This window comes from Neofelis nebulosa, chromosome 6 (assembly GCF_028018385.1).
Source record: "Neofelis nebulosa isolate mNeoNeb1 chromosome 6, mNeoNeb1.pri, whole genome shotgun sequence".
Classification (NCBI taxonomy): Eukaryota; Metazoa; Chordata; class Mammalia; order Carnivora; family Felidae; genus Neofelis; species Neofelis nebulosa.
In genome coordinates, this window is record NC_080787.1 from 153,434,455 (window position 1) to 153,446,858 (window position 12,404).

The 12,404-nt window shown below is 53.2% G+C and overlaps 1 protein-coding gene and 1 long non-coding RNA gene across 6 annotated transcripts in view; one reads left to right on the top strand and one right to left on the bottom strand.

Moving 5' to 3' along the window:
• Positions 1-464: 464 nt before the first annotated feature.
• Positions 465-2,303, bottom strand: LOC131515183 (uncharacterized). The gene is made up of 2 exons (XR_009263499.1): positions 1,951-2,303; positions 465-773 (listed from the first exon to the last, which is right to left on the bottom strand). It is a non-coding gene; the product is annotated as an uncharacterized LOC131515183 (long non-coding RNA).
• CEP43 (centrosomal protein 43) overlaps positions 1,780-12,404 on the top strand; it is a 30,798-nt gene continuing 20,173 nt past the window's right edge. Inside the window, exons 1-5 of one of the 5 annotated variants that reach the window (XM_058735891.1) lie at positions 1,780-1,998; positions 2,582-2,635; positions 6,325-6,379; positions 6,849-6,937; positions 7,776-7,913. In XM_058735891.1, coding sequence (XP_058591874.1) covers positions 1,897-1,998; positions 2,582-2,635; positions 6,325-6,379; positions 6,849-6,937; positions 7,776-7,913 — 438 coding nt within the window. In that variant the 5' untranslated portion in view covers positions 1,780-1,896. The remainder of the gene's footprint in view (positions 1,999-2,581; positions 2,636-6,324; positions 6,380-6,848; positions 6,938-7,775; positions 7,914-12,404) is intronic. The other 4 variants (XM_058735889.1, XM_058735887.1, XM_058735888.1 and 1 more) reach the window with 4 other exon arrangements.

A 12,404-nucleotide genomic window follows, 5' to 3' on the forward strand; every position in this document is an offset into this window, starting at 1 on the left:
TCTCTGTCCCAAAAATAAATAAAAAATGTTGAAAAAAAAAATTAAAAAAAAAAAAAACAACAAAAAACTATGGAAACATGCAGAGTGTGAGGAACGGCACAGCAGCATGTTGAACGTTCTCTTAAACGCACTGTACCCCAGTGTAAATATGCACTTTCTGTCTCACTGTGCACATGCGCATATTCACACATACACACATGTATTGTTAACCTCAAAAACAGAAGTCACAGGGGGCGCCCGGGTGGCTCAGTCGGTTTAAGTGTCCGACTTTGGCTCAGGTCAAGTTCTCCTGGCTCCCGCATTGAGCTTCTTGCTGTCAGCCTGTTAGGTCGAAGCTGCTTCCGATCCCCCTCTCTCTCTGCCCCTCCTCTGCTGGTGCTCACTGTCTCGATAAATAGATAAAACATTAAAAAAACTAGAAGCAAAAAAAAAAAAAAAAACCCACACAAAGTAGAAGGCAGTTATTTCACCAGCAAAAACGGGTTTATTTGGGAGAACAGAGAATTGCAATTTAGGACATGCAAACCTCTGCAAAACCATAGTAAGTCCTCCAAACAAAGGACGGAAAGTTATTTTGTGGAGAAGTGGGGGGACTGGGAGGGGGTGTTTTGAACCAAAGTCCTCTGGAGAAAAGCAGGAGTTCAGGGTGGTGATGATTTCTCACTGGCTGAAGTGCAGCAGAGGCTGATTTTTTCTAGACGATGCAGTGCAGTTTTCCTTGTTGGGGCCTGTGATTGATGGTTCTTTCCTGTTGACCACGTTTCTCTTGAGACCTGCAACCGACAATTCTTTCTATAATTGACACTGAATAGTAAGTCCCCCAGTACCTCCTTTCAGTATATCCGGTACATGCTCCGGGGCTCTCTCTCTGTGACATGTGCACACACACACACAGGGACGTATGCACTGGCTCTATCGGTGAGCGTGTGCACGCACATACCTGCATGGAAGTAGAGGCTGTCGGGAAGTGCGTGTATATACGTGTGTACGTGTCTGTGCACGCTATCTCTCGGTGAGCGCGTGCACACACACGCATGTTTTCACAAGCTCCTCTTGAAGAGCACATTTACATACAGGCATGCATGCATGTGCGTGCAGGCTCTATCGCGGTGCGCGCGTGCACACACACCCAGACGCATGTGTGCACACAGTTCGGCTCCACCACGGAAGCGAGGCAGACATCAGGACTTTCCCAGCTGCAGTGTGTCTGCAGGGGCAGCCTGCACGCGACACCGGGACCGTCTCAAGCTTCTCGGACACCGACCCTCCACCCGCCCCGCTGCGCCCGGGGCTGAGCAGGACTGGGCGTCCCTTTGGTCGGTGGGAACGCATCCAACCTTCAAAGCACACGATTTATTCATGCCTGCGATGTAGTACCATTTCAATGACGACGCACCGCAGCGCTGCGTCCCCACCCGCACCGCCTCCCTCAAAGCCCCCGCCTTTGGGCGCCTGGGTGGCGCAGTCGGTTAAGCGTCCGACTTCAGCCAGGTCACGATCTCGCGGTCCGTGAGTTCGAGCCCCGCGTCAGGCTCTGGGCTGATGGCTCGGAGCCTGGAGCCTGTTTCCGATTCTGTGTCTCCCTCTCTCTCTGCCCCTCCCCCGTTCATGCTCTGTCTCTCTCTGTCCCAAAAATAAATAAAAAACGTTGAAAAAAAAAAAAAAAAAAAAAAAAAAAAAGCCCCCGCCTCTGCCAGCGGCCCGCGGGCAGCCGGGGCCCCGCCCCCCCCTCCCGCAGGCCCCGCCCACCCACGCCCCTGGTCCCGCCCCCGACGTGGGGGCGGGCTCGCGCCGGCGCCGGGGGCGTGGTCTCGGCCGCGTCGCCGCGCGCCGAGCGGAATCGGCGGCGGCCGTTGGCCGTTGGCGCGGCTTGGGCGGTTGTCTTGGAGAAGCAAGATGGCGGCGACGGCGGCCGCGGTGGTGCCGGAGGAGGACACGGAGCTGCGAGACCTGCTGGTGCAGACGCTGGAGAACAGCGGGGTCCTGAACCGCATCAAGGTGGGCCGGGCCGGGCCGCGCCTGGACGCGGGGATGCCGGCCGCCCGCGGGCCGCAGGGCCTCTGCGGGCGGCGGGCGTCACAAAGGGTCGCGGCGCGCGTGGGACCGGCCGCCCGGGCCGCGTCTGGGCCGCGGGGTGGGGGGCGGGGCCCTGCGGGGCGGGGCGGGGCGGGCGAGCTCGAGGCCGTCCGCGCGGGGAGCCCCCGGGTGGCGCGCGGCGCGCGGGCGAGGCGGTCCCTCCCCCTGCCCCCGGTGCGGGTGGTCGCGGTCCCAGCTGCGGCGTGTCACCCCGGGAGGACTTCTTTCTCCTCGGGCGGCGCCAGAACTAGTTGGCGTGGTCGCGGGCGCGAAAGCGGGGCCAGGCCCGGGGGGGTTGGGCCCCGGGGGAACGCGGGGGGCGGCGGAGAGAGCTCGCGGCGCGCCTCCTGACCTCCCCGCCGGTACCTGCCCGCCGTTGGTTTTCCTTGTTTGGCTTTTAGACGGTGGGGATGGCGCCCGTGGAACGTACGCCGTATGTGTGCGCTTCTTGCCATGAAAATTGCCTTGAAACCATTTGTGTTCCTTTACCCCCTTTAAAAAAAAGGCTGAACTCCGAGCAGCTGTGTTTTTAGCCCTAGAAGAGCAAGAAAAAGTAGAGGTATGAAATCTACAAATTTCAATATTATCCTGTTCGTTGATGTTTGATTTTTAATTACTTAGAGATCTTTCTAAAATGCTGCTTACAGTAGCGTGTAGCCGGCGAGGAGTTTGAGTTATTAAGGATTACATTTCTTTGCTATTGGAAGGGAGGCAAAATGACTCTCTTTTTGCCTGTATTTTAGATTGTTTGGAGTAATCTAAAGAAAGTTAAGGTCCCACGGTAAGTCTGAGGCTGGTGGTAATTCTTAGGTGGTGCAGATCCCTTCCCGTAGGGGAAGTCTGGAAAACAAGGTCATAGGAGCTGCTTGAAGAAATGGTTCCGTGGTCGGCGAGTTCCCGGCAGGATCCTTCGGGACCTTTACTGTGTCAGTGTGCATTGTGAACACCCGCCCGGTGGGAGCACACAGTCTCACCACCACTCTGAATAAGTATTCGGGAACTGGTCGGCGACAGTCACTCCACGATCAGGGTCTTCACCGTCCTCTGTGGCAAATCCGTCTAATCTCCTTACCTCTTTAGACTTAGGTGCCTGTGCCCGCCCCACAAACTTCCTGAAGCGCTTCGATTCCTGGCCCTTCTGTGTTTGTCCAGGTGTCCGTCTTCTCTCGGCTGCCCTCTGTTCTTGACTTGTCTGGACCCCGTGGCCTGTGTCTCAGAAACCGCAGCTGCCTCGCCTTCCAGCCATACTTGCGCTGGGAAAAGCCACGAAGGTCCTTCAATTCAGCAGACTGCTCCCCTCCCTGCTTGTGCACGTGTGTGCTAGAGCGGTCACCCAGCGTGGCCTGCTGCTGTGACTGGCTGCTGGGTGCCGGCCTCGGCTGGGTCCGAGCAGGCCCTGCGTCTTGCTCAGCACCTCCCGCTCGGCCCACGCGGACTTCCACCTCCCGTTCCCCCCACTCTCAACGGCCACTGTCGTTTCTTGCTTCACAGGGAAATAGAAGCATCCAGTCCTGACGATTGGTGTGTGCCCCGCCCCCATCTGTCGCTCAGGCCAGGAAAAGCTTGCCCGCATCTGTATTTATCTGTGCCTCTTTCCTTCCTGCTTTGGCGGAGGAGGCTCTGTCTCGTCCATCAGTGGTCACTTTGCGTTTTGCCTTCTAGGTACTCTCAGCTCCTTAGCCGCTTGCTGTGTCTTTGGGCTCTCCCTTAACTGTTTGCTTGACTCATGTTCCGCTTTTAGTACCCCGCTGGCTCTTCCCCTCACAGCCAAGTTTGGAAAGAGCGTGCAGGTCTTATCTCTTAAGTTCTAGGCATCCTTGAATCCATTAACATCTTCAGTCCATTTAAATTGGTTTTAAATCTGCTATATCTAAGTAATTCCTTTTGCTGAGGTCAAGAAGAATCTCCTTATTGACTGTATTTTAGTTCTTACCTATCTTAGTTATTTGCAGCATTTGGCATTCTTAATCCTTCTCTCCCTGAAAATCTCCCCGGAGTTTTGGGACTTTTTTCTGTTTTCTTCTTTTTTCCTTTTGACCCCTCCTTGGTTCCTTTAGCGTGATCTTTGTCCTGTGCACCTTGCTTAAATCCCTGGCGCGTTATCTGGTGGTTCTCGTTCTGTGTTCTCTCCCCGATGACCTTGGCCACAGCAGTGACTTCGGCCCTGCAGCTTTGATCCATAGCGTGAGCCTCAGACCTGTCACAGCACCTGCTAGACCGATTGGGCTCACGGGGACAGCTCTGTATCCAAGCTGGACATCAGAGAGGTGCCTGGACCCTGCTCTTTCTGTGTGTCCAGTGAGTTGCCTGGCTGTGTCATACTGTACCTGAGATGTCTGAGGTTCTCTGCTGCCCTCCTAGCCTGTGTTCAGCTACTTCTTTTCCACCTTGCCCATTCCTTCCCTCTAGTCTCCCCTTTGCTCGTGTCCCTCGCTGTCTTCCTGAGGTCCTTCTCCACAGTGCTCCCCGATTGGCTGTTTTTATCCACATCTGATCTTGACCCTCCACTTTCTTTAAGTATTTCAGTCGACTCACTGTCTTAAAATTCCCTAGACCAACCTATTAAGGACCTCCGTGTTTTTTTTTTTTTTTTAATGTTTATTTTTGAGACAAGAGAGAGACAGAGCATGAGTAGGGGAGGGGCAGAGAGAACCAGAGATGGAATCGGAAGCAGGCTCCAGGCTCCGAGCCGTCAGCACAGAGCCCAACGCAGGGCTTGAACCCACGAACCGCGAGATCATGACCTGAGCCGAAGTCGGACGTTCAACCGACTGAGCCCCCCAAGGACCCCCAAGGCGCCCCAAGGACCTTTGTCTTCTTTCCCTTCCTTATCTTTGGTGTTTTAAAAACAACTTTATTGAGAGAATTGACCCACTGTAAATTCAACATACTTAAATGTACAACGTGTTACATGTTAACAAATTTATGCAACCAGGAGGCAGTTAAGAGAGTGGCCGTGTCCTGACCCTCGAAAGCTTCCTCAGACCTCTTTGTAACACCCTTCCCAGCCCTGTAAGTGCCATGCCTGTGAGGCCTGTAAGTGCATCCATGCCTGTGCCATTCAAGTGGAATCCTGCAGCATAGGCTCCTTTCTTCCTCGACCTGGCTGCGTTCATTCCGCGTGATGCTTCGAGATGCTTCGAGATGCTTCATGTCCTTTGTGTTGCTGGCTGGTCCCATCCCCCTCCCGCGTAGTGCCCGCTGTGTGGTCACGTGGCTGTTTACTCACCTGGGGATGAACTTTTGACTTGTTGCCAGGTTTCTTACAAACGGGGCTTCTGTGAACGTTCACGTGCACATCTTTGCTTGGATCCGTGCTTTTCTTCGAGAAAATACCGACAGATGGGTCATAGGGCAGGGGTAGTTTTAGCTTTTGAAAACATGGCCAGATTACTTTCCCAAGCGATTGCACCATTTACAGTCCCGTTGGTGGAGCGTGAGACCCCCGTTATACCTGTAGTTCAGTCTGCTTAAGGAAGCTGGGGTGACCCACAAGTATTTTTCCTGTATCTGAATAAACGTCTAATGACAGAAATAAGCTGGCCTGTGCACTGCAGAAAATCATCTCACATACTGCTGACGAGCGGGGAGTAGCAAGTGTGTGTGTAATTTGAGTCCCGCTCACTGAAAGCGTGCTATAAATGGTGGATGTGCCCGGCGACAAAATGTCAGCTTCACGTGTTTGGAATAATAAGCAGTTGTTTTTGTAAGTAAATGTAATGTCATTTTGCAGGAGTGCTTGAAGATCTAGGCCCTGAAGTAGTTTAATAAGCAGTTTATGAAGTGTTTACCAATTATAAATAAATTTTTTTTAATGTTTACTTATTTTTGACAGAGAGAGAGAGACAGAGCGTGAGCGGGGGAGGGGAAGAGAGAGAGGGGGACACAGAATCGGAAGCAGGCTCCGGGCTCCGAGCTGTCAGCACAGAGCCCGACTTGGGCTTGAACTCACAGACCACGAGATCATGACCTGAGCTGAAGTCAGATGCTCAACCCACTGAGCCACCCAGGCACCCCACCAATTATAAATAAATACACATTTCACGTATAGTTTCTTTTAATTAAGTTTGAAACATTAAGTAGTACGGAAGAGTTTTTATAGTACTTAAGAGTTTTGGAATGGGCTTGACCGTAATTTTGCGAGTGACCGTATCTCATTTATATCTTTGCCAAAACATTAAATGTTAAACCACATGTCGTAGTTGTTTTTAGGATAAACACATGACACAGTGTTTCGTTTTTCAACAGAACAAAACTCCACTAGTCAATGAGAGCCTGAGAAAGTTCTTGAACACGAGAGATGGTAAGATGTTCAGCTGGTTCTTGTTTGTTTTGTCTCTCTCCGGATTTTCAAATGATGGCTCCGTTTCGGAGAGAGCAGGGGTTTGAGATGTTTTTTGAGGTCTGTGATTCTTACAACTCCTCACTTTAAAATTGCCACTTATTGAACAACTGTTAAGTTGTTTAAATATCATCGGTCATGGGAAATTGTTGGCTGAAAGCGCTCTAAGGAGCGGAACGCTCGAGCCCACCTGTGAAATGTCAAGTTGTCCGATTAACAGTTGGCTCCAAACTGATGATCCTACGAGAAAAACGAGGAGACTTGAGATTTTCATTGCGTGACCGTGTTCCTCTCAGATCAGTTTGCGGTGAAACGGTTTAGAAGCCTCGTTTTCCCATCAGTGGGTCGGTCTTATCTCATGGTGTCCGCGAGGAGGCTTCGGGGTTCCTGGAGGGGAGGCATCTGCTCATCAGCTCTCGCTTTTTTGCAGGCCGGCTGGTGGCTGGTCTTGTTGCAGAATTTCTTCAGTTTTTCAACCTTGACTTCACCTTGGCCGTTTTTCAGCCTGAAACTAGCACAGTAAGAACGATGACTTTTGCGTCTACCGTTTGAAACTGTCTCCGTCACAAGTGGGTTTGGTTAAGCCGAAACTTCATGAAATTTGACAATTTGCAGTGTCTTGCGTAGAGATTTCTTTGGTAGTTGATTATCTGTTTTTCATAAAAGCCGCCTGCGCTGTAGCTACTTGGTTCCAGTGCTGCCTCATAGAACTTTGAAAGGAGTCTTTTGTGGCCTGACGACACCCATTAATGGGGACTTTGGGTGTAGGGACTTGGTAAAGGAAAGAGATAATTAAAAAAACATTTTTTAAATGTTTGTTTATTTTTGAGAGAGACAGAGACAGAATGCGAGTGGGTTAGGGGCAGAGAGAGAGGGAGACACAGAATCCGAAGCAGGCTCCAGGCTCTGAGCTGTCAGCACAGAGCCGGATGCGGGGCTTGAACCCATGAACTGCGAGATCATGACCTGAGCCGAAGCCGGAGGCTCAACCGACTGAGCCACCCAGGCGCCCCAAGTGTATTTAAATTTAAAGAGAGAGAGAGAGAGAGAGAGAGAGAGAGACAGAGTGTGAGTGGGGGAGGAGCAGAGAGAGGGGGAGGCAGAGCCCGATGTGGGGCTCGAACTCACAGACCGTGAGATCATGACCTGAGCCAAAGTCAGAGGCTCAGCCGACTGAGCCACCCAGGCGCCCCTAGATAGTTTTTTTTAAATAAGCATTTTATTTGTTAGAAAAATGGTCTCTCTGAGTTTAGAGATCTCTTTCAGTTTCAAAAATATTTTTGTTTAATCTCTGAAAGTAATTTGCATACTTTTGTGCAGTTTATATCTTACTTCTCACGCCTTATTTCTGCCCTAGTTTCAAGGTCTTGACGGTCGAGAGAATTTAGCCCGAGACCTAGGTATTATTGAAGCAGAAGGTACTGTGGGTGGACCTTTATTATTAGAAGTGATCAGACGTTGTCAACAGAAAGAAAAAGGATCAACCAATGGGGAGGTGAGTACAGTCCTAGCCTTCGTTATCTTTTTCTATTTTAAGTATTAGAGCCACACACGTGTTTGCATACATAGTGAATCAGAGTTTAAACGGAAAGAAGCTGTTCCCTTAAAGCAAAACGAAACACACTCGGATTGTATAAACGCACATGTTGAGGAAAATCGGAGAAGTGGTAGCTCCCAGTCTGGAGCTGCACTCGTTGTGTAGACGGACGTGGGGGTGTTGGGGTCAGGGGCCAGGCTCCCTGGAACGGGGTCCGGCTCGTCCACCCGCTAGCCGTTGGCTCTAGGTGAGCCGTCCCTCCCCAGTGGCTCCCGTGTGGGGTGGGGAGAGAGGCCGCCTCATGGGCATCGCAGAGCCGGATGCAGGAGTTCGTGCACGCGAAGCGTGGAGGACACTGCGCTTGTCGTTAGCCGCCGTCTGGTTACCATTTCAGACAACAGGGCTGCATTAGAGGCTGGTTAACGCCACTTTGAACTTGAAAGCTTTTGAGAAAGAGACATAGAGCCGGTGAAGCTGTTGGTCATGCTTAGTTTCTGGACATTTTCAAGCTTCTGTGTTCTTACTCCTTTTGTTTAGAAATCCCACTAATGAGCTTAATGGTCTGATTTCTATTTGCAAACGTTAGCTTTACGTAAAGACGTTGCCTCACAGACGTGGATGGTATGGTAGTCGTCTCAGACACCTGGCTGATGGTGTGCTTTTAGTCCCACGAGTCCCGGATTTATAGGTAAGGTTGTGGGGGTTGCGCACTGCCACGTACACAGCCTCAGAGTTTATTTTCTGTTAGGATCTTTGAACATCAGGAAAGCCTGACTGAGCACCTGTTACATGTAAGGCCTAACAGACACTTGCAATGAAAAGATAAGATATGAGAACGTTTCTTGGACTAGAAGAGTTGAGAGCTATTCAAGCTGGAATGCGCTCACGTAAGGAAACAGACGTTGATGTGACGCTCCTGATACCAGAGGGAGCATCCAGTAAGTGATTGGTTCTGAGCATTTTACGAGCAGGAAGGTTAGTTAAAGGGGGCAGTGGTTTCTTTTTTTAATTCAGTGTTTACTTATTTTTGAGAGAGGGTGGGAGAGAGACAGAGCATGAGTAGGGGAGGGGCAGAGAGAGAGGGAGACACAGAACCCGATGCAGGCTCCAGGCTCTGAGCTGTCGGCACAGAGCCGGATGCGGGGCTTGAACCCATGAACCGGGAGATCATGGCCTGAGCCGAAGCCGGACGCTTAACCGGCTGAGCCCCCCTGGGCGCCCCGGGGGCAGCGGTCGTTAACAGTCGTTAAACCCCATCTTGCTGCGGGAGGACAGGAGGGGACAGGACCGGGAAGGTGCTCCGAGTGGCAGGAAGCAGACCCGCGTCCCGGTGGGTGAGCAAGTCAGCCCACGCAGAGCCCACGTTGTCGCTCAGCTTGTGGGTGTAATTTCACTCGTTTGTAGTTGTTTCCCCAGTGTCTGGTGGTGCTTATCATGGGACGGGCGTCGTACCAGCTAGTGGCGAAGAAGAAGTCGCGTAAACTTAACGAACTCCAGACCGTCTCGCTTCCTGCTCTCTCCTGGGCCAGTGGGTGGTGGTGAGCCGTGTCTGTCTGCCTGCCCTCCTCTTTCCTTCCGGGTCGCCCTTCGGTCCATCTCCCTGCAGTGCCGGCCACCCGCGTCGTCGTCGTCTCTGGTTCGCCGTCCCTCCCTCACGCGCCAGCCTTGGCTCCGACGCGGAGCCGGGCTGCTGGGGTCACCTCCCGGAGGTCGCTCACCCTTCACGCGCCCTGGGTCCTCACCTAGGAGACGGAGAGACTAGAAATGAGCCTCGAGGGTCGTAGTGAGGACCGAGGTCGTCCGGGCACGTAGAGGTCTCGTAAGGTTTGGCCTGTGTTGCCACCGTGTCTCGTGTTGTTACCGTTCCCGTCTGGAGGACTCCCCACATCCAGCTCAGTGCCTCCTCCCGGCTCGAAACCAGGATTTCCAGCCCTTCACAAACATCCCCGCCTGGTCAGCTCACTCGGGCGTCTGAGTCCTGTGTGAAAAAACCGGCTTTATCTTCTGACCGAGCGGAAGCCGCACGAGACACACAAATCCGCCTCCTCCCGCGTGACCGCGCAGCCCCAGCTCTCGCCCCCCGCTTCTCTGTGTGTGTCGGTCGTGTGCCTGTGCCTCCTCGGTCCCGCTCCGAGGAGCTGCCTCTCCCCTGGTGGCCTCGGTCGGTCCCTCTGTCAGGAGGACTCCCTGTCCCGCCTGAAGCCGCCGTCACCGGCCAGCTCTGTGTGCTGTGGACGGGGGGTCGGCCTCAAGCCGGGACCCGGTCAGAGCTGTCTGTCCTAGTGGGTTCGGTCTGAAAATGGAAACTCAGCGGTGCCTTCTTCCGTCGTCGTGACCGGAGGCCCCGGCGCCTCCCCGATCAGCCTAACCCGTGTCACGGCCGCGGTCTGTCGGACGGGCCTGGAGGAGGCTTCCGTGGCGTCACGAGGTCAGAGACCGCTGTGAGATACCTACTTTCTGCTACTTTTCCCCTCTTAATATTGGGGTGTGTACTTCGTGTGTGCGTGTGCGTGTGGGTGCACACAAATAAATCCGGAGTCAAGTTCATATTTAAAGTAGGGAACTCACGGGTGTCCATTTTGGCTCTTCTGTCATTCACTAGTGTTCATAACTTTGAGAGGAAGCCTGTCATTTATATAGTGAAATAAAAAATGGTAGGTTTTTTTAAAATTAATCTTTGACTTCTGACCCTGGGGAAGAAAACCAGCTGTGGATTAAGCCCACTGAACTCAGTTAGTGATGCCTTGACCCAAATTGCATTTTAAACCACCTGAAGAATCCCGTTGCCGGGCCCGCATCCTCGCCCGGGACTTTGAGTTGATTTGGCAGAGGGTGTCGGATGTGCCCCCGCGTGGAGTCCCGCACTCGCCGGTCTGCACTGCCCCTGGTGAGCCCTGTCCTCCCCGGGAGCACCTCGTGGTCGCCCCCGTCCAGCTCAGCGGCACCTGCGGGTGCCCTCGGCGCTCGGTCTGCACGCTTCGCTCTTGCCGGCTCCGTGTTGAAGCTCAGCTCTTTATCTGTTCCTTTCCTCTTTGGAAATTGCAGTCACCGTGTGATGGCAACCAGGCAGCGTCCAGATTCCTCAGTCTTGACGCGTCGACTCATCGACTCGTCTTTCTGGCCTTACGTCTTTTTTTGAAACGTGGGACCTTGAGCTTGAGGCAGATTGCTCGTCCTTGAAAGTGGCTTTTGCTTTCTCGCCTTCTGATGCCTTGTGCCCCTGCAGTGGTACCTCACCCCCGCATCCGGCCGGGGAGTTTCTCATTCCCAGCCTCTCTTCCACTCTGCCTTTTGGGATGTTGCCCCTTGTTCGTCCTCTCTCCCCGCTGGCTGCCGTTGGAGCTGAGCCCTGGCCCCACCTGCCTGTGGCCGTGCCTGCTGTGGCCCGGCCCTCTCTCCTCACGTCAGGCCTCTGTTGGGGACAGGCATTCTTAACAGATCGGGCGTTCACGTCCGTGGGAAGCTTTTGTAGACTTGCGTACACGGGAGGTACACGTTTGTACACGTTTGGGAAGGTTAGATGGCGAGATCGGGGGAAGGCGGATCTCGACCAGGACGGTGGCTGTAAACACAGAGACAAACGGGCAGAAAAAGATCCCCTGTGAGGGAAGAAGCAGCCAGACCGAGTGAGCTAATATCTTGGCAGAGGGCTAGGGCCTTGGAGGGTAATCGGGAAGAAGAGAAGTTTGCCGAGGTGAGGGGAGGCGGTCAGCCTGGGAGAAGGCGACGCCGTTACTCAACGTCACGGGGCCGCCGGAGGAGCAAAGGTGTGAAGCGCAGCGTGTTTTCGCGTTTAAAAGCTGCGGTTGTTGGAAGGGTTCTTGTGGCAAAGTGACCGATGTTTAATACGCATACGTTGCACAGAGCTTGGGATGATGGAGCGGGTGAATTTCAGGAGGTGATTTCCGTTCAAGAAACATGGCAGAATTCCTCCTTTGTGTTTAGCGTAGCGCCGAGAGCTGACCGGCCGTGCCCTGCAGACGGTGGTTGTATGACGCGGACGTGGGCGGTGACGGGCGGTGACAGGGCTGGACGGGCACCGGGCTCAGAGAGGAGGAAGGGAAGGGCGTGGTCGTCGAAGAGGGCGACTCCTGAGAGTTGCTCGTTGATACGATGGAGACACGATGGAGACACGGCGGGGTAGGGAAGCGAGTCTGGAAGCGTGGCTGTGGCTCACGGGCTGGGTTCACGTGCATGGGCTGGGCAGGGGCGGGGGGGGGGGGGTGGGGGGAGACTGGGTCCAGGTCATTGAGCGAAATACTTAGGTGTTTGGGATCTAAGTGTGTTTCGTTTTGTTTCTGCTGTAGCAAAATTGGGGAAAATCTCATACGAATATTTACGATAATTACAAAAACACCGACGTCCTGTAGTAGTTCTAAATGCTACAATTCCGTTCAGGCATAATTAGTATGTTAATGTTTTGCTCTGAATCTGTTTTAATTTTAAACC